The sequence below is a fragment of the Marmota flaviventris genome, chromosome 2, assembly GCF_047511675.1.
Source record: "Marmota flaviventris isolate mMarFla1 chromosome 2, mMarFla1.hap1, whole genome shotgun sequence".
In the NCBI taxonomy this organism is placed as follows: domain Eukaryota; kingdom Metazoa; phylum Chordata; class Mammalia; order Rodentia; family Sciuridae; genus Marmota; species Marmota flaviventris.
The window spans coordinates 200,017,626-200,042,019 of record NC_092499.1 but is presented as its reverse complement, the minus strand read 5'-3'; the positions used below and the strand labels follow the sequence as shown (position 1 = coordinate 200,042,019).

At 54.5% G+C, this 24,394-nt stretch overlaps 1 protein-coding gene across 3 annotated transcripts in view; it reads right to left on the bottom strand.

Annotated features, from left to right (window-relative positions):
* Rims4 (regulating synaptic membrane exocytosis 4) overlaps window positions 1-20,277 on the bottom strand; it is a 50,472-nt gene extending 30,195 nt beyond the window's left edge. For 2 of the 3 annotated variants that reach the window (XM_027954367.2, XM_034637009.2), the window contains exon 1: window positions 20,181-20,277. In XM_027954367.2, the coding sequence (XP_027810168.1) occupies window positions 20,181-20,277 (97 nt within the window). Of the gene's footprint in view, window positions 1-18,977; window positions 18,981-20,180 lie in introns of all 3 variants that reach the window. The other variant, XM_027954366.2, reaches the window with a different exon arrangement.
* Window positions 20,278-24,394: the final 4,117 nt, after the last annotated feature.

Sequence of the window (24,394 nt, the reverse complement as noted above, 5' to 3'; positions counted from 1 at the left end):
CGAAGGCTCTATTCTGGTTTCTCTTACTGGCACCCTTCACCTGCCCAGGGAGAGAAGACACCGGCCTCGGTATCACAGCTCAGTGTCTGCAGAGCTGGGCCTACAGCTACATCGCCCAATATGGCCGCTGGCCACATGTGGCCACTGGTGCTCATCAAACTTCTCCAGAATAAGGCGCTACTGCACTGGCAACACTTCAAGTGCTGAACGGCGTGGCCACTGTTGGGACCACAAACACAGAAAGCCCCCGTCACCACAGACATTTCTGATGGAGAACGCTGGCCTACACCATGGTCTCGTGACTCCCGACCTTGGGTTTTTCCACTGTCAGGGGCTCCTGGAATTAGATTCCAGCTGATAGATGAAGTGCAGCACAAAGAGGAGACGGAACAGGAAGCCGAGGTCATGCCAGGGACAGAGCTCAGAGAAGGGCCCCAGTGGTCCCCAACCTTCTCTCCTGTAAAAGATGTAAGTCTATGTACCCGACCAGGAGAGAAGGTCAGGGACCACCGGCCTGAGACCCACCTCTCCAGCAACACACACCCCTCTGTGTGACTACAGGGACTCTAGCTATGACAGTTTCCTCACTTCCTTGCTGATGTCGGAGGTTGCTTTATCAGGGACGAGTTCTTTCATCCAGGGGCAGGAGAGAAGGCCACACAGCCCGTTCCCCTAGGAGAAAGAACACCGTGGGCAAAACTCCCCGTTTCCTTAGCTAGAAAGAAGGCCACACGCTGGGGGCATTCACAGGCACCCAGGGCCAGCCTTGGGCCCCACAATTCCAGTGGGGCCTAGACTTGGGCACGGGCCATGACTCAAGGTGGCGTGGGGATGTGGACAGTGGACCAGGTGTTGGCTGCATCTGCAGCTGACAGGGCAGAGGTGAGGGTCGGGCTGCATGGGGTCTGCAACCCTGCCCTGGAGAGCTGGCTAAAGAGCCAGGTCGCCTGTGCTCCTTGGTGACGCCTTTCTCTGGTGTCTCTACAATGTTGTCCCTTAACTGCCAGGCCCAGAGGGAACCATGGGGGCAGAGGGTCTGCCCCTTCCTGCCTTCCCCCCTTCCTCCCTTCCCCCCTTCCTCCCTTTTCATTCACACTCTTGCAAAAATCTGCCGAAGGTGGAGAGTGGACTAAACGCCCTTCCCATCTTGCCAATTTTCTGACCTTTATCTTCTTACCAGTAAAAGCTCGCTATCTGTCCCATCTGCATTGTAAAAATCAAAGGATCCTAAAAACTGTCACTGAGTGAGAACTTTTCCCTATAGGCCCACCATCTGGAGTGGGGCTGGGTGTGTATTAACACCCAATAAAAACCTCCTGAATGTTGAATTTACCAGGCAGGCGCCCCACAGAAGAGCGACAGAGTTCACAACCATAAATTACTGCACTGGGAACATCTCCCACATCACTTAATCCCTCCAACAACCTGAACGGTGAGAACCATCACCATCTCCATCGACCACCTGGGGACACAAGACGCACAGAGGTTAGGCCACTCAAGAACAGATAGGGGAGGATAAAGAGAGGGCGGGAGGCTTAAGCCCAGGTTCCGTCTGAATTTAAAATGTGTACCTTCTGCCTCCCGGATTAAATACTCTATGGGCAACAGGGAGGAGTACAGATATTGGTTATTGACATCCTCACTCTGTTAGGACTAATAGTGACAGTGACTCTGGCACAGGGGAAGGGACTGTCCGCAGCCTGCTGCCTGGTGAAGGAAGGAGGATGAGCCCCTTCCCCTCTTCAAGGGAGATGGGAATGGAGACGGAGGTGTGGTTCCCGGATGGAGACTGGATGGGCACCCTGAATCCCAGCTGGGAGCATGTGAAGAAACAGATTTCCAGGCTCCCCTGGAGAATTGTGTGTGTGTGTGTGTGTGTGTGTATATATATATATATAATTTTTTATTGTTATTGTTTATTTCTTATGTGGCGATGGGGATTGAATTCGGTCTCATGCATGCTAGGCAGGTGCTTTACCACTGAGCTATCTCCTCAGCCCCTCCACTGGAGATTTTTTAATGAAGTGATCTGGGTGGGGCTCAGGACCCAGGTTCCAGACAGAAAAAACTGCACAGAGCAGGTGGGACATCACTTCCTCAGCAGAGACCCTGGATTCCAGAAGTCTCGGGAGCCACCGCTGGAACTCTGGACGTGCTCTCAAGTAACATGCCACCTGCTCAACAGCAGCAAGGGCTGGCTCTGGCCAGGCCCTGCGTGGCATGACAGTGAACCCAGTCTCCTCCCGGGCCACTTCCTCCCTGGGCTCCTTCCTCCGTGCTCCTCCTAGAAGTCCTCCCTGACCTGCAGAACTGGGAAGCCCTCTGTGCTCTTCCATACCTGGGAGGATCCTCCCCCGTGGACATCTGTGCCCGTGTCCATCCCCCCATGGCACGCTGTGAGATGGGGCCTCGCCCAGGGTAGGTGCTCGGTAACTACTCGCAGAGAGGGACCTGCTCTGCTCCGGGAAGGCTGGACAGAGGAGGCCACAAGGAAAGCAGCCACCACAGGAAGGAAGTAATCCAGGTCACCAGGTTGGGAGGAGACAGAACCTACAAACGCTCCGCCACCGCCACCGTGCAGAAGGGGCTGGTGCTATTTATAGCTCACAAGCCTTCTGCTTCCTGCATTGAGATGCAGGGCCAGGCACGGAATAAATCCTGGGGAGGTCTGTGTGTTTTTAAATTTTATTCATTCATTTATCTATTTATTTTGTAAGAACAAGGGCAGAAAAACAGGGACAAAGCAATCCAAGGCTGTGAGGATGCGCTGCCTTGTGTCGTCCCCGGGGCTGCCTGGCCAAGTCTGCGGACCACGGCTGAATCGCACGCAGTTCCAGACCTGATCCTAGAAGCCAGCGTGTCCCTGTGGAGACCAGCCTGGGAAGGTCTTTTTAAGGTGATTTTTAAATGGTAGCGTCAGTTTACAAAATAGCATCACCGCAGGGCCCTGCTGGGGCCTAAGCATGTCTCCTGGGCTCACGTGCACCCACGCGTTCCTAGGGAGAATCGGTCCAGTGGTTGGCATTCCACTTCTGGACTACAGAATGGGAGCTGTTTTCATTTTCTTTTGGGGTGCTTTCTCCGTGGTTTTCGCAAATCTCTGCCATGGCTACCCATCGCATAGAATCCAGGTGTGAGACCCAACCATTCGCTGGCTGGGTAGCCCGGGGAGTCATTTCGTTTTCTCATCTGGACAGTGGGATCAGCAGCAGGACCTTTCCCAGAGGTCTGCCCTGAGGACCAGGAAAGGTGACACATGTGAATTCTCAGCGCAGCATCCGGGGCACACACCTGTACGCGAGCAGGGAATACCAGCTGGGGGAACCAGACAGGTGCTTGTGACTGGTGAAAGCACAATATTGTTTTCGAAAGTTAAAGTGCTGAATGGCAACTCTGCCCCTCCTGGGAAAAAAGCCCTGGGAAGGGGCAGGAGCACGGGCTGGAGAGGCCCAGTCCAACCGAGCCTGCCCGAAAGGTGTGACCGCCCTGCTCTCCCCCTCGCACCTCAGTTTCCTGACTTCGAAAACATGAGCAGGGTGGATATTAGTCCCTCCCCTCTTGGCAGAGGCCTGAGATGATGATATAACTCTGGTCCAGGAGGAGCCCGCCCAGCCCTTCCCGGGCCCCACTTCCTCCCAGGCCCACTTCTTCCCAGTGCCCACTACCTCCTGGTGCCCACTTCCTCATGCACCAACTTTGCCCCCAGGAGACATAAATAAGCTTCCCCTGACCTCACAGGACCTCCAGTGACCTGAGCACCTTGGTGGTACTTGACACTCCCTCCTCAATGGGTCCCCCAGTTACCTGCCCCGCTTGTCTTTGCTCCTGGGTCAGGGGGGCCTGGTCCTACATGGCCCGGCACCCTCAGTACCCAACATGCTGGAGAGGGTGGAAAACGCTTGCTGACTGCATAAGGGATGCTTCTAAAAACGACAAAGGGCCGTGCAGAGCCGTGGCTGGGATGACGGACTCAAGTGCCATACTATACACGGCCCTGGGCCAGAGGCAGACCCGACTTCTCGGAGCCTGATTCTTCATCTGTGCAATGGGTACACTGATGTGCTCCCCCACAGCTGACATCGCCACAGCACGATCCAGGTGAAAAGCTCAGAGCACTTGGCATAGAGGAAACACAAGCGACGTCTCTAGTGTGATGAGGGTGATTTTTTTTTTTAAGATTTTTTTTTTTTTTGAGAGAGAGAGAGAATTTTTTTAATATTTATTTTTCAGTTTTCGGCGGACACCACATCTTTGTTTGTATGTGGTGCTGAGGATCGAACCCAGGCCACATGCATGCCAGGCGAGCGCGCTACCACTTGAGCCACATCCCCAGCCCGAGGGTGATTATTAAACAGGAAAAATGCCTGACCATCAGCTCGAGAGCCCAGAGAGCCCGCACTTTCCCTTTGGGTCTCACCATGGCTCCTGCTGGTTCTGTGAACTATTGGGCAGGCTGGGGACCAGGCAGAAACGCAGCCATCCCCAGGCCAAACTGCCACTCCGGAGAGGAGGAGAGTCCCAGTTCAGCGTCCCACAGACAGTGCCACTCTTCAAGCCACCACTGTGCTGGGTGGGCGGGGGAAGAGGTGCCTTCCTCTGACTTGCACACAGCTGACTTCTAAGCCACAGGCCTCCATGTGGGGCCAAGTCGTAGGCCATGAGGGGAGAGGCCATCCCTGGGCTGGCTGGCTCTCAGTTCAAAGGTGATGCAAAGGCCCTCCCTTCACATGCTGGGGCCCCAGGCAAGAGTCTAAATGAGGATCTCAGGCTTATTCTAAATATTTAAAAGTTATAAATCAGGACTATTGAATAAAATATGTTCTGTCCTTCTATTCTGAGAAACACGCCTTCATAATGACCTTGAAGGCCAGGACAGGCTCATATTTAGAATCATCCGAGTCCGTGGCGGAACATGGTGTGAGGAGGGAGCAGCCCACCCCTCCCCTCCTCCTGGACACCACAGCAAGGGGCCAATCTGCACTTATGTGCTATTCTGACCTCCGACCCTCAAGGCCACCACCATGACACCAGCAATGGACAGAGCCCACTAGACCCAAGGAAGGTGTGACCAGATGAAGGAAGCTGGGTCAGGGCCATTTGAATGCCGGGGCCTCCATACCTGACCACGGCCTAGCAGGAGTCCAGGGCGGTGAGTCCCCTTCCCGGCTCAGGGTCCTCACTGCCCCTGGCAAGGACGGATCTGGCTGGAGGGGGGCCAGAGAGCAGCCTGTGGATGCTGGTGACCTGAATCGGGGCCCATCCCGCCCAGGTGGAGAGGCAGGAGCCAGGTGGCACGGGTTCCACCAACAGCCAGCTCCGCCATTCTCCAGCCAGGTCACGAGGAGGTTCACAGGGTCGACACAGGTCGATTCTTCCAGAGCATGTGACCCGATTTCTACAGATGTACCAGGGCTTGAGGGTGAGGTGAGCTGAAGCATCCCATGCTTTCTTCCCCAGCAAGGCCCAGACTCAGGAGTTTAAGTTTCTGGGGCAGCCATAGGCATCTGCAGGGCGGGGGCCACTCTGAGCCTTTTCCAGGGCTGGAGGCATACAGTCGGGGTCAAACCCTTCAATCCTGACCCTTAACTAAAGAGTCGTTTTCCTTTATTTTTTTATTTTATTTATTTATTATTATTATTTTTAAAGACTGAGACATTCACCTCTGGAGAGAAATTATGGGTTTCAAGAGTTCTTGACAAAGAGCTCCATTCCAGAAATGTAAAGCCGGCATTTTAAATTTGGTTCTTATTCACTGCTGGAAAGTATTAGAATGAAGATTACAAATTTAATAATGTAACGCGGCAGGAACTGGCCCGGCCTCATCTCCAGGAGAGTAATTTGTTCCTGCCTTCCAGCCGGCACTTCCCAGCCACCCAGCGTCACCAGACCAGCCTGGTGACACACTCCTGACTTGTCTCTGGTGCTCTGGCCCATACAGCCAGCCTAGAGGCCTGAGGACCCCAGGCTGCCCAATCAGGTCTGAGATGAGCTGCTGCACCCAAGAGGAGCCGTCCTGGGCTTCTCAGAGCCTCCCCTCCCCTCCCCGCTGCAGCCACAGGGGTCTTTTAAGACTCGCAAACCCCAAATCTGAGGCTGTCTCTTCCCTGCTAAAAACCCAACAGGGTCTGCGATCGTCCTGCTCAAGTGCAAGATCCTTGAATTGAAAGACCTAGTGAGACCCAGCCCTGTGACCTCACCAACCACATACTCCTTTCCCAGGACTCTCAAAAGGCATGTCCCTTTCCCACCTCAGGGCCTTTGCACAGTTGCTAACAATAACAAGATCTAATATTTACTGAGCACTAACTACGTGCCAGGCACCGGGATAAGGGCTGCCCAGGTGTCCCCTCATCCTTACCCTGTGAGGTGGACAGCAGGGCCCAGTGGTTGAGCTCAGACTGTAGAGCCAGACAGGCAGATTGGAGTCTTGGCTCTGACCCCTACTATGTGATTTCAGGCAGCTTACTTACTTAGCTTACTCTCTGTGCCTCAGTTTCCCCATCTGTACAATTGGAATAGTGATGGAACCTGCCTGGGGCAGTCCTGGGGCTCGAATGAGTTAAGAGAGGTGAAGCATCAGAACATGATGGGAACCACGTGAACAGGGTTGATTGCCACTACTCTTTCTTTACAGAGAGAAACAGCATCATCCGTGAATGGCAAAAAAAAAAAAATGTAGTTACAAAACTGTCATGGGAATGTGGTCTCACCGGGCCTGCACTCTTACCAAGACAGGCCCACTGCAGAAAATGTGGGAAACAACTAGAAAGCAAAAAGTTACCCATGATTCTTATGCACAGAAGCAACCCTAGTCAGTATGTCCACCCGTGAGCGCTAGAGGTGTAGACAGACAGGAGGGAGGAGAGCCGCACCGTCCAGGAGAACTCGGCTTCAGCCTCACTCCCCGACTCCCAGGCTGTGCTGGCAGCAGGACAGCCCCGGCCACAGCCTCCCCCACCTCAGGTCCCAGCCCTGCTGCCAAGACCCCCACCCAGGGGTCAGGTCTCCCTACTGAGCCTCTGCTGGCCCCGGCACCTGTCCCAGGAGTGATGAGATCATCAGTCGTTGCTGTCGGGTTGTCTAACCTTCCCCCAGGCTGCAGACTCCACGAGGGCCAAGACGGGGCTCGCCTCAGGTCACCAGGGGGGCCTGGTCATCAGCACCCACTGGAGGGGAGCAGGAGTCAGGGACCCAGCTCTGCCCCTAGGTGGGGTGAGGACAGGATGGTGCTGCCTCTCACCTGGGGCGGCTCACGGCGCGGCAAGAGAAAGTGACAGAAGCCCCGTTGTGCCAAAGCTGGAGGAACAGCAAAGCACCACGGGAATGCCCAAGAGAAGACTGGGTGCTTCCTGGAGAGGTGGCTGGGACCCCTGGAAGAGGGGTGGGATGTCCGAGCAGAGGGCAAGGCCCAGGCGGAGTCCAGAGGTGAAGACTCACACGAAACCATTAGCCATGGAGAAGCTGGGCTTTGCCTGGAAATAATAAGTGCTTACAAAGGCTGGAAATAGGAAGCTGAACGAATATCTGGCCTGTGCACACCCCGGTTTCCCTGTCCACCCTGCCACCTTCTTGCCAATACACTCCCGGAGGCCAGCAGGCCACGCTCCGAGCTGGAGAGAGCCTGGCTGTTTATCCCCTTCCTCACCCCCACCTGGCCCAGCCTCCTCTGTCTGGTGAGGGCTTCCACCCCGGCAGCCCTCACGGTCAGGTGGAAGCTGGCGCATAAACCCCCTGCCCCTCATTCCCCGGTGGGACAGCCGAGGTGCATGCTCTACCCCAGGCGTCTGCAAACGATGGCCCCTGTGCCGAATCCATCTTGCTGCTGCTCTTGTAAATAAAGTTTTATTAGGACATGGCCTCGCCCTTTCATTTACATACCGTCTGTGGCTGCTTTCTCACTACAACTGTGAGATTGAGCAGTTGCAACGGGGGACCGTATGGTCTGCAAAGACAGAAATATCTGCTGTCTGGCCTTCACAGGAGTCTGCAGAGCCCTCTTCTCCAGTCTCCTGAAGTCTTCGGAAGCCTCATTCCCAGCTGCCCTCGCCCAGAGGTAACCCGCCTTTGTCCCCTGCCTGGTGTGCCCACTCCCCTCGGGGGTTTCACCCACCACCTCTGTGGACTATGAAAACCTTGTAAAATTGCTACTCAACTGTTCTGACTTACAAAAATGGCAGCTTCTATTGGTTGGAGCTAATAGTTGTGCCTGAGTCCTGTTTCTCGATCTGCTTCTGGGGGAACCCAACCACGGACAACAGGGCAAGTGTCACTGTGCCTGGCACAGGCCCGGCCTCCTCGGCAGAGGCAGAGGCCAGCTTTGGCTGGACTCCCCCACCCGCCCCCTAAGCAGAGCCTTGCCACAGTCTTGCTGTGCACACTCTTTAACACACCTGCAGGTTGCTCCCCCTTATGACTGCAGACTTATTCCTCCAATGAGGAAACAAGGTTCAAAGAGGGAGGACCATGACTTGCCCAGGGCCACCCAACCAGCTAACCGGCAGAAATGGGATCTCAGATCCAGGTTTTCCTATGACAAATGCAGGGCTCATGGCATGACACATCAGCTACGCTTATGCCGTCACATGGCCTCAGGCAGCCTGTGGGACTCCTGCCCACCTCTCCAGATACGGCCACTGTTCCTGAGGATCAAGGAGATCACACAGCTAAAAATGCTGTCAGACAGAGGGCTCTACGTCTGCTGGGGTTAGGCAGAAGCCAGCACAGACACCATTATTGTGTGTGTGTGTGTGTGTGTGTGCGCACGCGATCAAACCCAGGGGTGCTTAACCACTGAGCCACATCCCCAGCCCCCCTTTTTTCTCATAGCATCTCATTTTTTAAATTTTTTAATTTTTTATTTTAATTTGTTATATGTGATAGCAGAATGCATTATATTCATATTACACATATAGAGTACAATTTTTCATGTCTGGTTGTACACAAAGTAGAGTCACCTCCTTCGTGTCTTCACACAAGTACTTAGGGTAACGATGACCATTGCATTCCATGGTCTTTCCTACCCCTATGGCCCTTCCCTCCCCCTCCCTCTCCTTTCCCCTCTGCCCTGTTCATTTAATCCTCCCATCTCCCCGCCCCGGAAACATCCTTAAATCAGAGAAATCATTCGGCATTTGGTTTTTTGGGATTGGCTACTCTCACTTAGCATTATATTCTCCAGCTCTGTCCATTTACCTGCAAATGCCATGTTTTATTTTGAGTCAGGACCTCGCTAAGTTGCTTAAGGCCCCGATAAACTGCTGAGGCTGATTTTGAACTTATGATCCTCTTGCCTCAAACTCCCAAGTGCTGGGATTACAGACATGTGCCACTACACGGGGCTAGGACAGATACCCTTTAAAGGGGCACTTGGAAAGAACCCACTAAGAAGCACCAAATACACACCATGTCGTGAAGAATGCAGACTTGAGTACAGGATGCTGGGAGGACCACAGTCCAGAGCCCAGCCTGGGCTGGCACTTCCCCAGCCCTCACTAGCCAGGTGACCCTGGCTAAGACAGGAGTACAGCTGGAGACTGGCTCTCCCATCCTGCCTCCCAGCCATCACCATGCCCATCTCATGGGACTGAGAGGGGGACCTACAATGAGGGCTGGACAGCACAGCACATTGGGCACAGCCACCCTCCACACTGGGCAACCAGAGGTTTCCAGACAGGGAGTGGCTGGACCTCGTCGGTTCACCAGCCAGATCCCATCCCACAGCTGCTGAGAGTCACCTGCAGGCATCAGCTCAGGGCTGCCCTGTCCTTATAGGACTTTATAGGACTACCCTAGCTGACGGTGGTTTGCCCCAAGGCGTCCCCAACCTGGGGGACTCCCTAATACAGGAAGCTGGTCAACACTGAGTTACCCGCCCCACACCAAGAAGGGCCCAGAGAACAGGCTGCAGCTGGACTGCAGCGGAATGTCCGTGTGGCTGCTACTTCCCCTTCCGCGTCCTGTGTCCCTGTCACTCACAGGTCTTACTTGAGAGCCTTTCCACCGTATCACACCCAGGGCCTCGTGCGTCTGAGATAAGCACTCTACCGCCCAAACACAACCCCAGCTCTTCTATTTTATTTCAAGGCAGGGTCTTGCTAAGTTGCTAAAGCTGGTCTCAAACTTGCAGTCCTCCTGCCTCAGCCTCCTGAGTTGCTGGGATCACAGACACGTGTTACTGTGCCTGGCTCCACACACTACCACTGCACAAAACCCATGGCTCAGGCCAAGACGGCGGAGGCAGGAGGGAAAAGTTCCCCATCCTCTGTTTCCCTTTCAGTCCAAAGTGACTGTCAGGAGTCCAGAGAACAAGTCCAGAGAACAGCTATGTTAAATTCCCCCTTGTTAGAGGCAACCACCCACTGCCCTCGGGGCCAGGCTGCCCAGTTTGGGGTCCCTCTGCCCCATCTCAGCATGACCAACAGAAGTGGGCAGAAGTGGCAGCTTCCTGAGACCATATGGCTCGGGGGTGGCTTGGCCGTGGCCTGGCTGGGTTCCAGAGGCACCTGGTCCGGGCTTGGTATTGGGCCCAGGCAGATGAAAGATGTTTCTCCAGACATTTGCTAAGGAACTAATTAATTTCCATTATAGACCCCAATTAGTGACATATCCTCCCACCCACTCCCAGGACATCTCCAGGCGGCATCTACCAGGGACACCAAGTGCTGGAGATGCAGGGCACAGCCTTGATGCCTCAAGCAGGGCCCATCATGGCTACTTGGGGACCCTGCATTTGGGGAACACTCAGCACCTGGAGTCCAGCAACATTAGTGTTATTTCTGGCTTTGCCATCCACCTGCTGTGAGGTGTTGAGCAAATGGAGATCCCTCTGGTAATCCCAGCAGCTTGGGAGGCTGAGGCAGGAGGGTTACAAATTTCAGGCCAGGCTCAGCACCTTAGCAAGGCCCTAAGCTACTGAGTGAGACCCTGTCTATAAAAATAAAAAAATTACCCAGTGGCTCGGGAGGCTGAGGCAGGAGGATCGTGAGTTCAAAGCCAGTCTCAGCAAAAGTGAGGCGCTACGCAATTCACTGAGACTCTGTCTCTAAATAAAACACAAAATAGGGCTGGGGATGTGGCTCAGTGGTGAGTGCTCCTGAGTTCAATCCCTCGTACCAAAAAATAAAATAAAATAAATAGCTCAATGGTAAAGCACCTCAGCATTCAATACCCAGTACCTCCCTGCAAACTGTTCTAGTGTATATTAACTAATTCCCAAAATACTTATTTTAGAAATTATTCAATGACTAGTCACCAAAGATCATCTAGAAAGAAACTCTGGTAGGAAATGACTCGGGGGATGACAATGATCTCACGGGGTGACAGGAGAGTAGAGGTAGGCTTGCGCGGTGTCCTTCCTCTCTGGGAGACTCTCGTGGTGTCTAAACCAAGCCCCCTGGACCCTCACTCAGCAGATAGGGACACTGAGGTCGGAGAGACAACCAGAAGTAGCTGGAGACGACTCTCCCTGAAGGCAGCCTCGCAGGCTCCACAAGGCACACAGCAAACACACCTACCAGGCCAGGGCCAGAGGGGGCAGCGCTCCCACCCTCCACCAGCCAGGTGTGCGCACCCCTGGCTCAGGAAGACTGCGGGAACAGGGCAGGCAGCAGCTGCACTTCTGCGGTGCCTTCTGTGTGTGGCTCGGGCACTGCCTCCGGTCCTCCCGAGCTGCCTGGTACTCTTGCTGCATTTTGCAGAGGACATGGCTGAGGCCCACACCAGTCCCATACGTAGTCAGTACACCCAGCCAGCAAGTGACAGAGACACAAACCCGGATCTCCGCACCTCCAGAGTCTGTGCTTTCTACCCCAAGCCACCCCTCTCGGAGAACATGGGTTCAGTCCGTGTCCCATCCGGAAACTATGTTGTGTGCCTTGGTCTTCTGACCCTGAGTTGTGCTAGGCTGGGTGAGAGTTCATCTCACCACAAGCCCGACTCCTGCTGGAAAATAACCAGCACCCCCCTTTCCTAGAAAGGGTTCAACAAGACGACCGGGGAAACTGCCTTGGTGGCATTTCCCAGCACTGTGACTCTCCACCGCCATCATTCCTTTGACTTACTTCTTCCCAGGAAAGACCTGTCCTGAAATGAACCTCCTGGTGTTAACACGCAAGCCTCCGACCTGTTCTGTCTGGTAAAAGGTGCTAGACCGGAGCCAGCGTCCCCAGGGCTGCGTGAGCCCAGCAGCATGGCCTGACTGTTGCTGTGTTGGCTCATTTATCACTTGTTCAGGGGGCTTCATGGGGTCCTCGCAGTAAGTCCTGTGCAGGCAGCAGCTGAGGCTCACCTGGATCAGAGGCCCTAAAGGAACCAGACGGACACAAAGACGCCATCCGGGGCTGAATTTGGAGCTCAGCATCCCAGACACAGGGAGGGGCACGGAAGAGAGCCTCGTTTTTCTATGGCCAGTCTCTCACCTGTGGTTGTCAATGTGGGTCCCTGGGCCAGCAGCCTCAGGGTAGCATGACCTGGGAACTTGTCAAAAACAAATCCACTCCAGACTGAAAGAGAAACTAGGGTGGGGTCCCCCAGTCTGTGTGCAAACAAGCCCCTTGGTGATTCTGGGCTCGCGGAGACTGAGCAGCCCGGCTCTGCCCTGTTCAACTGACCACAGCGATTAGAACCGCCGCGGCCACCGCTGACCGAGTGCCCCTGCGTGCCCGGCACTGGCACACGGCCTCGCTGGTCCCCACCACTGAGGACGCTTAACCCCGCAGGTCCAGCTCTGGGCGGGGTGCGACTGTGCATTTCACCGTCTTTTCCTCCCGATCACCCTTTGAAGTACCTACTATTATTATGGCCCAGTTTACAGAGGAGGAAGCTGAGCCCCAGGGAGATAGAGCAACTGGCCCAACGCCACGCAAGCCAGAAGTGGCAGAAGTAGCATGGAAATCCAGGTCTCTGGGATTCCAAAGCCAGTTCTTCCTGCCCCAGCAGGGTCCCGCTCAGGTGAGATGAGAAGAGTGCGACAGCAGGCAGGGTGGGGAGAAAGGGCCCTGCCCTGACTCCATAGTGCCTTCCAGCCAGGACTCAAAGGAAGCCACGTTGTGCATTTAAAGGCACAGCCATCTGTGCCTGAGGAACAGCAGAGTCAGGGACTCTGGGGGCAGGAGTTCTTGGCCTCTCTCTGACTTTACCCAGCTGAAGGCCTTTCCTTTTTCCTCTCTGGACCTGTTTCCCCACCATTGTCTACAAGGCTATGATGCTCTCCACCCCGCATGCCCACCATGCTCATGTCCCTGACCTCACCTCCTCTCACCCACTCCTGTAACATGCCAGACTGCTGTTTCCTAAAGCTCACATTCACACTGACCTCAGGGCCTTTGCACAACATCTCCCTCTGCCCAGAATACTCTTCTCCTCACATCCTATTGCTGGCTCTGTCCTTTAGGCTTCAACTCAAGTGTGGTTTCTCTGATCACCTCACTTCATGCTCTCTCCTATCCTGTCACTTTTTATTTTCATTCCACTTAACACAATCTAAAATTATTTATTTTTTATTACTCACCGATTATTGTCCATCTCCCTCAGCCCATAATTCCATGAGAGCAGAAACCATGTCTGCACTGTTCCCCGATAAACCTCTAATGCCTAGCAGATTGTTTAGCACCAAGCAGCTAATTCAATATTGGTTGAATGAATAAATACCAGACAAGAAAACCTGGACTCAGAGGTCAGACCCTGGACCCTTGACGTGTGACCTTTGCTAGCCACTACACCTCTTTGAGCAGTGTCCCTCTTTGCCCAGTGAAGGGAATGGACGAGATGCTCTCCAAGGGTCCTTCCAGGACTGTTAGTCTTGGAAAGCCAGGCCTGGAACCTACCCAGTTGGCCCATCCAAAGCAGGCAGCTGGCCAGGGTCCGGGCAGCAGGTCCCTCTTCCCACCTCCACCCGTGTCCCTGCCCAGCCCCACGGTCCTCTCACTCCCCCACCGCAGAAACTGTTAATGAAGTGCGCACTGCTAAATGCAGTTACAATTACGGGGGCTAAGAATAAGGCGCTGACATCAGCCTCGTCAGTTTCCGAGTGAATCAGAAGGGGAGGGGGGGAGGAAGGAGACGGGGAGGGGGGACAGCGCTCGGGAGCTGTCAAGTGGAAATAGCACAGCGTTAAATATAATCCAGCCCTGGCCTACATCGGTCTGGAGAGGCAGGTGATGGCTGGGCCCCCAGGGCCAGGGCAGACTGGATTCTTCAAGGAGGCCAGGCAGGCGCAGCAGCTGCTGGCCGACTGTGATGGGATCATCCAGGAATTGATGGCCACGAAAGAGCTGCAGTTGGGCAGTGGACCCCGGAGGGCACGCGTGAACCTGAACAGGCCCCTGCACCCTAGCCTTTGTCACTTGTTATTGTGACAGCCCAAGTAGAGTCCCTGAAGACTGCACAGCCGTTTCCCACCTGGGAACTCATTTCATGCCACAGGCAGAAGGTGGCTGCCAGCCAATGCGGCTGGGCTGGAGTCATCACCGTGCACACTGCTCCAGCTGCCTGACTTTGCTCATCTGCAGAATGGGCACATCTGCAGCAGCAGCTACCCTCTGGGTCGCTACAAGATTCGCTGAGATCATGCAAAACACCGAGCATGGCTGAGAGGCCCTCAGTTATTCTATTTCTATCATCCTGAGATGCTCAGACCAAGGGCATTAACCCTTTTTCCAGATGAGGCTCATGAAGGTTAAGAGAATTGCTTGAGGTCACAGGGCAAGTTGATAACCCAAGCCAGGTTCTCCTTCCACTCCAGAAAGACAGGGTGACCTGGGCCCGGTGGGGGCAGGGTTACGCGGGCAGATGGTGCGCTATTCTCAGCACCCTCTCTAGAAGCAGCACCTTTCCAACAGTTTCTAAAAGACACCGGAAGTAAGGTTGTTAGGGTGGCAGAGAGGCCCCAAGACGGGAGAGAAGGGCAGCTCAGGGCAGCTTCCTTCCATGCCGGCTCTCCTCCGCACTTGGCCGCCCCCCACTCAGCCTGCAGTTGGAACTGGCTCTGCCTCTGGGCCTGGGGGTGGGTGGAGAAGGAGGCAGAGCCTCATCCCCAGAGGGAGCCGAGGAGGAGGGGCCTTCCTTCCCCTTCCCACCAAACCCAGGCAGGTGGCCCCTGGCAACGGCAGACCAAGGGAGCTGGAGCCAGGAGTCTGGAGGACAGGGAAGGGGAAGAGCCCAAGGGGGGGACTTGAGGAAGGAGCCCCAAAGGCTCAGAGCAAACTGCAGGCCAAGGATCAGGGCCACACGGAGGGCTGAAGCCTCATGCCCCTAATTTTCCCAAGATCCTTATTTCAGGAAAATTTGATTAAAATGAATTGGTTTGGGTCCGGTCCGCACTGTCAGCCCACCCTTCAGCCTGAACTAGGGAAATAATCGGCTCAACTCTCTACCAAGCTTCAGTTATCCAAACCCAGAAGAGTTCTGCCCAGCTCCCAGAACGTCGAGGCGATTACAGACCAGGTGATAAATGGGAGGGGGGTGGGGAAAGAGGACAGGGGTGGGGGACAGAAGTGGCCTGCCCCAAGGGTAAGAGTAGAAGTGGAGGCTTTAAAGCCTCAAAGTCATGCCTTCACAAAAGCCACCCTCCCCACCCAGCCCAGCCCCCTTCTAGAGCTGAAGGGCTCCCTCTGTTCCACCACCTCCAGAGGAAAGGGAGGGACAGCAGGACATTTTGTTTCCCAGAAAAAGCTCAGGTCAAATTTCAAGGACAAAAGTTAGCACTTGGTCTGGGAAAGAAAACTCTACCAAACCGTGTGAATAGGGGTGGGGGGGTCGGTCCAGAATGTTTACTCCGGGTGCCTGGGAGTGGGGACAGGGACAATCAAATTCTGACTCCCCCTGCCAGGATCTGGCTGGCAGGATATGAGCACCTCCACATCCCAGAAGTAACTCGACAACCACCTCCATTTCTCCTCTGTCCAAATATGAGGGGGGAGGGAGGCTGTGGTACTAGTTTGTGGGCCCCACCCACCATGCCCCCACCACCACTGCATCAGATTTGGTCTGAACGGAAGAGGGCGGTGCCATGAAGGGCTTCCAGCCCAGAGATGTGGCCCAAACCGTTAGCAGAGGGACTGGTAGCCGGCTGGTGTTGCCATGGCAACTTCCTCCCTGCACCGGATCGAAGCATCCATCCTCTGGGCAAATCAGAGCTGGCTGCTCCAACTTCTCCGCCCTTCTCCTGAGCGGGCGGGGGAGAACTGGACGCTGAAACCACTTGGTCAGGCTCAGGAACCCCATTGCCAATTTCAGACCCCAGTGCAATAACTCCCAGTGCATCCACTAGAAAGGAGATCCACCCCTGCTCCCAGCTATGCCCCAGGACACAGCGTCAAGGGCAGACCTGTGGATGTGGTCCAAACGAGTGGTCACGGAAATGGGCAGCCAGAATGCTTCCTACCCTCTTGTTTGGCATACAAGTCCCCCAAGTCTCCATCTTAAGAACCGCTTCAAAGGAGGGTCCAGCTTTACCATAATAGTAATCATAAGGCAAAAAAAAAAATTGCCTAGTAAGATTATTAATAATAACATTTTGAGAATCAGTCTTTTACCTGCCCAAACCCACAAATTCTTCTTTACAGTCATGCTCAGAAACAACTCTCACCTGGTATTAAGACAGATCAAAGTGAACATGCATTGCGATCTACCTCATGCCAGGTTCTGTCCTGAGTCTTCGAACAGCAAGCAGTATGTTAATTAAAAGCATAGATGCTTGAGTCAGAGTGCCCAAGTTCAAATCGCAACTCCCTCACTTCCTGGCTGAGTGACCTTGAACAAATTACTAAGTCTGTGCCTCAGCTTTCTCATCTGAAAATGGGGGTGTTAATAGGATATTAAATTTTACGGGGGTGCTATGAGAAACACTGACCCTGTGAGGGTTCCTGCTGTTATTTACTTCCTCATACAGTTGAGAAAAACGGGGTCTCATGTCTAACTCCTCCCCATCCCAAACCTCCCCAATCACAAACTCAGTGTTGGCAAGGCTGAGCAATAAACCCAGGCACAAATGCCCTGGAGCCTGCCTCCCTAAAGCCCCTGCATCCTCTGGAAAAGGGCAAAAACAACATTCTAAGAAAAGCAGGCACACAGAAGATGCCCCTCAACAGGAATCTAGGAACCTGCAGTGACCAGCCTCCTGGGCCAGATGGTGGCTAGAAAGGTGTGGAAAGAGGAAGGTAGGTTCTTTGGCCCACCCCAGTGTCCAAAGCCCCCAAGTCCAAAGCAGGAATGCGCTCTGCCCATTTAAGGCTAATGGAAAGCAGAGGGGGAACAGTTCCCTCCTTAGCCCATTCCCCAGGAAACCAGTGGAAGAGGGCAGATGAGCCTGAGGATGGCTGTGGATGGGAAGGCGGCCTTCCACGGGAGCTGGGAGCAGCAACAAAGGGGAGCCTCCCAGATGAGCCAGAGGCCTGTCAGACACACACACTTCCGAGAGAGCCATCAGGGACAGGGGACAGACCAGGCAGTAAGAGGGCCACAGGAGCGGGGAGAGACAGGTGGAGCCAAGCCTGCACCCGACAGCCTCCTGCCCAAGCCAGCTCTGTCCAGGAGCCCAGAGACTCTTCCAACTGCGTTTAGAAATTAGTTCAGCCAAGTGCTTTCTGAAGGATGCATCCAAAAGGCTTCTTTTAGAAGGAAATTAATGACTGGGAAGAGCAAGAAAAATTAAGCACCAAGACAACATTCCCCACTTCCGACTTTCACCAGACACTCATTATTCTTCCGGAAATGAAAGTTGACTTTCTCCCTCCCCCTCCCAAACTCCTGGCAGCCCTAGAGATGAGCAGACAGTGAGCTCAAAATGCCCACACTGAACTCTCAGCCACCAGCACTCCCTGAGGCCTCCTCACCTGGGCACCATTTTCTACACAGTGAGATCTAGCTTTTTAAAACCATTCTCTTTCAAAAAGAGGATTGCTGGTGTTCTGAGAACTGAGAACCTGGTTTTAGTCTCAGATTTGTACCTGCTACATTGGTTGACCTTGGGTTATAAACACACAGAAGCATACACATACCACATACCAGGGCTTCAGTCACACAAACACACACACACACACGCATGCATACACATACACACTCACATGTATACAAATACACACCCACACCGACCCACTGAGAGTCTAGAAGGGACTGCATAGGATGATTTCTAAATCTCTTCCAAGTGCAACACTTAAGAACTTAAATCTTCTTGAAAACAATATAAGGTGAATCTTTAAAAATATCACTGATATTACATGCAGTTTTCTGTTGACTTAAGTGAAACCTAGAGCAAGCCACCTGCAGCCAAGGTGTCTGACCCATGACATGGAGCATGACTCTGGAGAAAAAACAAACTGTGCTGCCTCCAGTCCTCCTGCAAAACCATGCTCCTGCCCAGACAGGCTCCTGAGACCTAAGTGGCCTGCTGAACTTTAGAAGTGCCAGGCCACCTGGCAAGAGTTGGGAGCCAGCTTACCTGGCCTAGAGGCTTCCTGCCCTACCTTTTTCTCTGCAATTGTCACCTCCTCCAGACCCCCAAGGTAGCCTGATTTCCTCCCTTCAATTTTGCTCTAGTGGAGAACACTGCATTAGGGAGGCTCCCTCAGCTATTTCAAGGGGGAGATTGAAGCCTCTGGGCCTCAATTATTTGCTCTGTAAAATGGCAATCCCATAAAATGGCTCTGTAGTAACCATCTTACCCCCACTCCCACCTTCAGGTCAACAACAAGAAGGTCTGTAAGGGGTCTGCCCCATTCATCACCAGACCACAGATTCTGAAGACCTCTCCTTTTCCCCACCTGCCTCCTACAGGTGAGTACCCATCACCCATCACTCCATTCCTTGGCAGAACCTAGAGAGAAGGGTTGACCAGATAAGGGTCCCAGCAGGCAGAGAGTGGAATCCTGGGCCCTTGAACTCCCCAGAACTGTAGGCTAAATTCTGTAGATTAAGCACTTACGTATTTTGGGGAGAGAGAATCCATATTTTCATCAGAGTCTCAAAAGTGTAGATGAAACCTTCTTGCTCCTCCCCAACACATACTCTCCTCTCCTTTTTGTCCCCTCACTGAATTCAAATACTCTCAGATTTTCAGCTCACAAAATACTTTTAACTCCACCCTACACCATACAAAGCCTTGTGTGGAGGCATTGCCATCCTCATTTTCACAGATGAGCAAAACAGAAGCTGGAGGGGGGGGGGGGTCATGTCTTACCCAAGGTCACGGCTCATAAGAATGAAGACGGAAACCTGATTCTGACTCTCAAGCTGGCACTCCTTGGAGAACTCTCGCCCAAGCCCTCTAGTTACCCCACCTGTTGTTGGATTCACTTCCTCACCCCAAAACCAAATCTGGAGCTCTCAGGTTCCCTCTGCCTGGTTTCAGGGCCCCAAAAAGCTGTTTCCGGCGGGAGCCTCCGGCCCCTGGGGCTCTGGCTAAGGTTGCACGCAGGCCTAGGAGCAGCAGGTTCCGGGCCGCAGGATGGTGGCCTGGTTCAGCCCACCCCAAAGGGCCACTCCAGGGACAAGAGCACGCGAGGTCAGGGGCACACACTAGCGCGCGCGCAAGTGTAGAGTTGGCGCCGCCTTACACCTCCTCCTGGAAGACGCGGAAGAAAAAGGAGGAAAGGGCATCACCTGGCAGGTTCCCGGTGACTGCCCCAGTCAGATAAGAACCTAGAGTCCAGAGCCCCAGACTGTGGGGGAAGGGGAGGAGAGTCAAATGGGGGCGCTCTAGGCCTTGGGCGCCAGGCCGGGGTCTTGGGCTGGGAGCCTTTGGGTGCAGCCAAGACAAAGATGGAGAGGCAAGGTCTGTGCGCCACCTCCAATGGCGGGGGGCGCGTCGGAGCCTCAAGGGGTCTGAAGAGTGGGCACATTCTAGAGACTCAGGGACGGTGATAGGTCAGATCTAAGAACAAGACAGGGGGCATCCGGAAGGCGCAGGTGAGTAGGGAGAGTTGGGTCCAGGCGGCCCAAGGGCCCACCTGCGAGAAAAGGGTGCAAACGATCTAGAGGTCCCTGGGGGGAAGTCTAGAACACGGCCCATCCTAGAGCCCCTGCGGTCCCGTGGAATGGGAAGGAGACCCTGGGGAAGCTTCCCGAGAGGGGCTGGGGTGGAGAGAAGACACAGGCCACCTCTGAGGGTGCACCGGATCCAGGAGGGGGCCTCCGGATCTGGATCCCGGGACACCTCCGGGGTCGGGGGCGGGCCGCGCGCTTACCCGCGTCTTCGTCGTCGAAGGAGTTCATGCACGGGAAGTAGATGGCGAGCGCCTCGAAGGAGGCGGACAGGCTGAGGCGGCTCTGCGAGCGCTCCATGCCCGCGCCGGCGCCGGGCGCCTCGGCCGCGCCGGCGGCGGCGGCGGCGGGCGGCTTGGGCAGCTTGGCCGCCCCATTCTTGACGCGGAGTACGGCGCGCGGCGTGGTGGCGGCGGCCCGGGGCCGGCCCGGGGCTCCGCGGCGGGGCTGGCGGGCGCGGCGGGGCTGGCGGGCGGGCGGGCGACAGGAGGGCCGGGCGCTGGCGGCGCACGGAGCCGGAGGCGCGCTGTGCTCCTGGCAGCAGCGGTGGCAGCGGTGGCGGCGGCGGCGGTGGTGGCGGCGCAGCGCGCTCTGGCCCGCGGCGCCCCCCGCCGGCCGCGCGGGGCGGGCTCCGAGCGGCGCGCCGCAGCCAATCGGCGCCGCCCGGGGGAGGGGGCGCTGCCTGCGGGGCGTGGGAGCCGGAGGGTGCGGGCTGCGCCCCGCTCTCGCCGCCACAGTCCGCGCAGGTGTGCGCGCCGGGAGCCAGGCGCGCGGTAAGACTGGCTGCGCCGGGTCCTACGGCGAACCCCCCGCCCGCCCAACCCCCACTCTCAGTCCTCAGAGCCGCCCAGGTGCAGGCTTACACTCACCGACCCCGACAGGCCTCAGCCAGGGACAGACACTCCCTGGAAAGGGCCACTCTCGGAGACCAGCGCAGACCCCTGTCACTCGTGCTTTCGCCCAGAGACCCTCGAATCACTAGCACACTCACAATGACATTCACTCTGCAAGAAGGCAGCACAGATGCCATGAGACGCAGAGGCAGACGGCTGGACAGACACACCCAGACTCATTCATAGACGTCTAGACAGACAAATCCATGGACATACACAAGACTCACACAGATACAGCAAAGGACACCCTCAGACTGGCACATGAGGACCACATGGGCAGATACAGCAAAGGACACCCTCAGTTAGGTACATGGGAACCTGCAGACACACTTGGAGCCACAGGCAGGACGCCCTTGGCAACCGGCATCCCACCCAAGGGAGATCCTCAGTTCCCACAAAAACTGTGGAAGGTCGGCCAAGCACACACATCCCATGCGCCCACGCTGCCTCACAGACAGAGAATTCTAGCACACAGACATATACACTTGGATGGACACACAGCTCCAGACTCACATGTGCACACTCATTGCCCCCCCCCTGCTTTGACCACCTCATCATTGCCAAACGTTTGGACAGACACCCATCAGTGGGCATGTGCATACACATGGAGACAACCACACAGACTCAGTCACTCCATGACAGATACATTCTGATGTTCAGACACCCTCAGACTCATAGGACTCTGAGACACACTGCAGCAGGCTCACACTCGCACACTCTCCCACATATGCACCCCCAGTGAGTATAGTTCTCACACCCACACCCACAAGCTCAGACACTCAGGGCCCCAGGACAGAGAAAAGCACAGTGGGAACACCACACTATGCTCCCTGGCCTGACCTAGGACCTGAGGCTCCCCACCCACTCAGCCAGGCCCCTAGGCTCACCTGCCCAGCAGTCCCCACCCATCTTGATGAAGCAGCCTGCTGAGATGCCCTGGGAAAGAACGAGCCCAGCATTTCCATCTCAAGGGTGACGCCATCCTTCTAGGTGGTGCAGAGTGAAACCCTCTATTTCATGGCTCTATTTCCTCATCTGCACAATGGGCACCCCCCATTTTGGATAGTTGTGAGGATTGTGTAAGACAGCATGGACATTAGTTGCTGCACAACCAACTAAATGGCTTTAAAACAACAGCCATTTATTTGCTCACAGTTCTGTGGGTCTCTAGAAACCTGGGCAGCTTCAGCTGCATTTTCCGCTTAGGTTCTCACACAAATTTGGCCAGGCCTGACTCCTATCTGCAGGCTCTGGAGAAGAATCTGCTTCCAAGAGCATTCAGGTTGTGGCAGGATTTGGTTCCTTGTGGTTGTAAGACTGAGGTCCCTGTTCCCTTGTGGGTTGTTGGCCAGGAGTCAATCTCAGCTCCTGGAAGTGGTTCGCTGGCTCTTGTACATGGTCCCATCCATCTTCAAGGCCACCATACATATCAAACTCTTCTCATCCTTTGAATCTCCCTGGCTTCCATCTGTTCTCTAGCCCGACAACATGCTTGTTCATAGAGGGCTGTGTGGTTAGATTAGGTCTGTCTGGATAATCACCTTGGATGTATCATGAAACATAATCATGGTGATGATATCTTATCCTGGTCACAGTTTCTACCCACACTCACATGAGGGGATTATCAAGGGCAGGGATCACCGGGTCATTCTGCCACACACTATGTAAAGCACCTAGCTCAGTACTTGGCACCAGGGGTGCTCTTGAGCTCTTTCCAAGAACCCGACTTAGGCCTTGAGAGCAAGCAGCAGGGTGCATTGGTTAAGAGTGCTTCCCACATGCCATCCTCATCTGCGTAGCTCCATTTTCCTAGTTATTCAGACTACATATCCTCGACTTCTCTCTTATACAGCACATTCAATCCTTCAATAGTTCCTGTTGATTCTACACCCACAGTATATCCAGAAACTGACCACTTCTCTACCCAACACCTCCCATGGCTTCCCTCTCCTTCAGGGTCAAAGTCCAAATGCTACTTTCTACCCAGTCCTAACTTCATTGCCTCTGCCACCTCTCCATTCTCATCTCCAACACATCCGTGGCTCACTGGGCTCCAGACCCACTAGACTTCCTGTTCCCTCTGCCTCAAACACTCTCCCTTGCAGAGAGCCACAGGGCTCACTCTTATGTTCAAATGTCATCCTTTGTAAAGTAGCAGAATCCCCTCCCTGAAATGCCAAATCCTCCGTACCTTGCTGCACTCTCTCCCTGTCTGACACATCCCATATGTGGGGGGAGGGGTAATATATGTGCACACATGCCCACATACACCTTTGTGTGTGTGTGTGTGTGTGTGTATGAGCATTTTTCTTGTTTGTTATTATCTGTCTTTCCCTTCCTCTCCCTGGAGCCTAGGGAGAGAGCCTGGTTAAAAGGTGGTGCTCAATAACTAGCTGTGGATTGGATGAAGAAAACCACCCCAGCTTTGAAGGAGGTAACCTTAGCATCCCTCTCCCATACTCTACAGATGAAGAGCTGAGGCTCACAGAGGGAGACTGGCTTACTCAAGGCCACAGAGGGAAGGGCAGGAGATTGGAGCCTAATTCAAAAGTTTGTCCTTCCCACAGTTCTGCTTGGCCTCCTAAGACCAGGGCAGAGGAGCAGCATGTGGGAGGAGACGTAAGGGCAATAGGGAGGCCAGGGAAGGAGCCATGGAATCTCAGGAGCCCAAGAGGACTGTCCAAGAGACTCCAAGGAGCAGGCAAGGGAGGACTCTGAGGAGCAAACCAAGAGGACTGTCAGTGAGACTCCAAGGGAGCGATCCATCTGGGTGCCCAGCCTAGCAAACCTCAGTGTAGCCCCTGCTGACATCTGCTGGCAAACATGAGAGACACAGAGTCGGAGCTGCTCAGCAGAGCCCTCCCCACACCACTGACCACAGAATAAACAGCTGTCAGGTAACACCGCTAAGTTTGGGGATCATATTTTACGATACAATGGAATAATGAATTTGAGTGGGTGAATTAATCTCTCCGGGCCTTGGTTCCTTCAATTGTAAAACAGGGATAAAGTCTTACAGTGTGGGCGTCACCATCAAGTGAGTCCATAAACGTGGAGCTCTTAGAACAACACCCAACACAGTAAGTTCTCTGCAAGTGGGAACCATTACTACGAGAGAACCGCATAGCTCCCCTGCCAGAGCTGTGTGCACAAAGCTAGAAGGAATAGAAATATCATCCATCTCGTCTGGGAGAGAGGGAAACTGGGGCCCCAAGCACAAGGGACTGCCTCAAGCCATGTAGTACATAGGGAGAGAGCTGTTGGCAGAACACAGGTCTCCTGACCTGGGCCTTGCTCTTCCTACTGTGCTCCAGGTCACCTCCTCACCTGGCAAGAATGACTGTGTGAGGTTAGTTGTGCGGAAGAGGAAAAGCAGCCTGAGAAAGCTAAGCGAGCCTTTGGTGGACTGCCTGGGGTGACTCCTTCTCTCTTGGTTAGCACAGGTCTAAAATTCCACCAGGAGTTCAGGCCTGGAAGCGTTAAGGCTTTGATGCCTTTTAAATATGCAGTTTCCCATGGGAAGT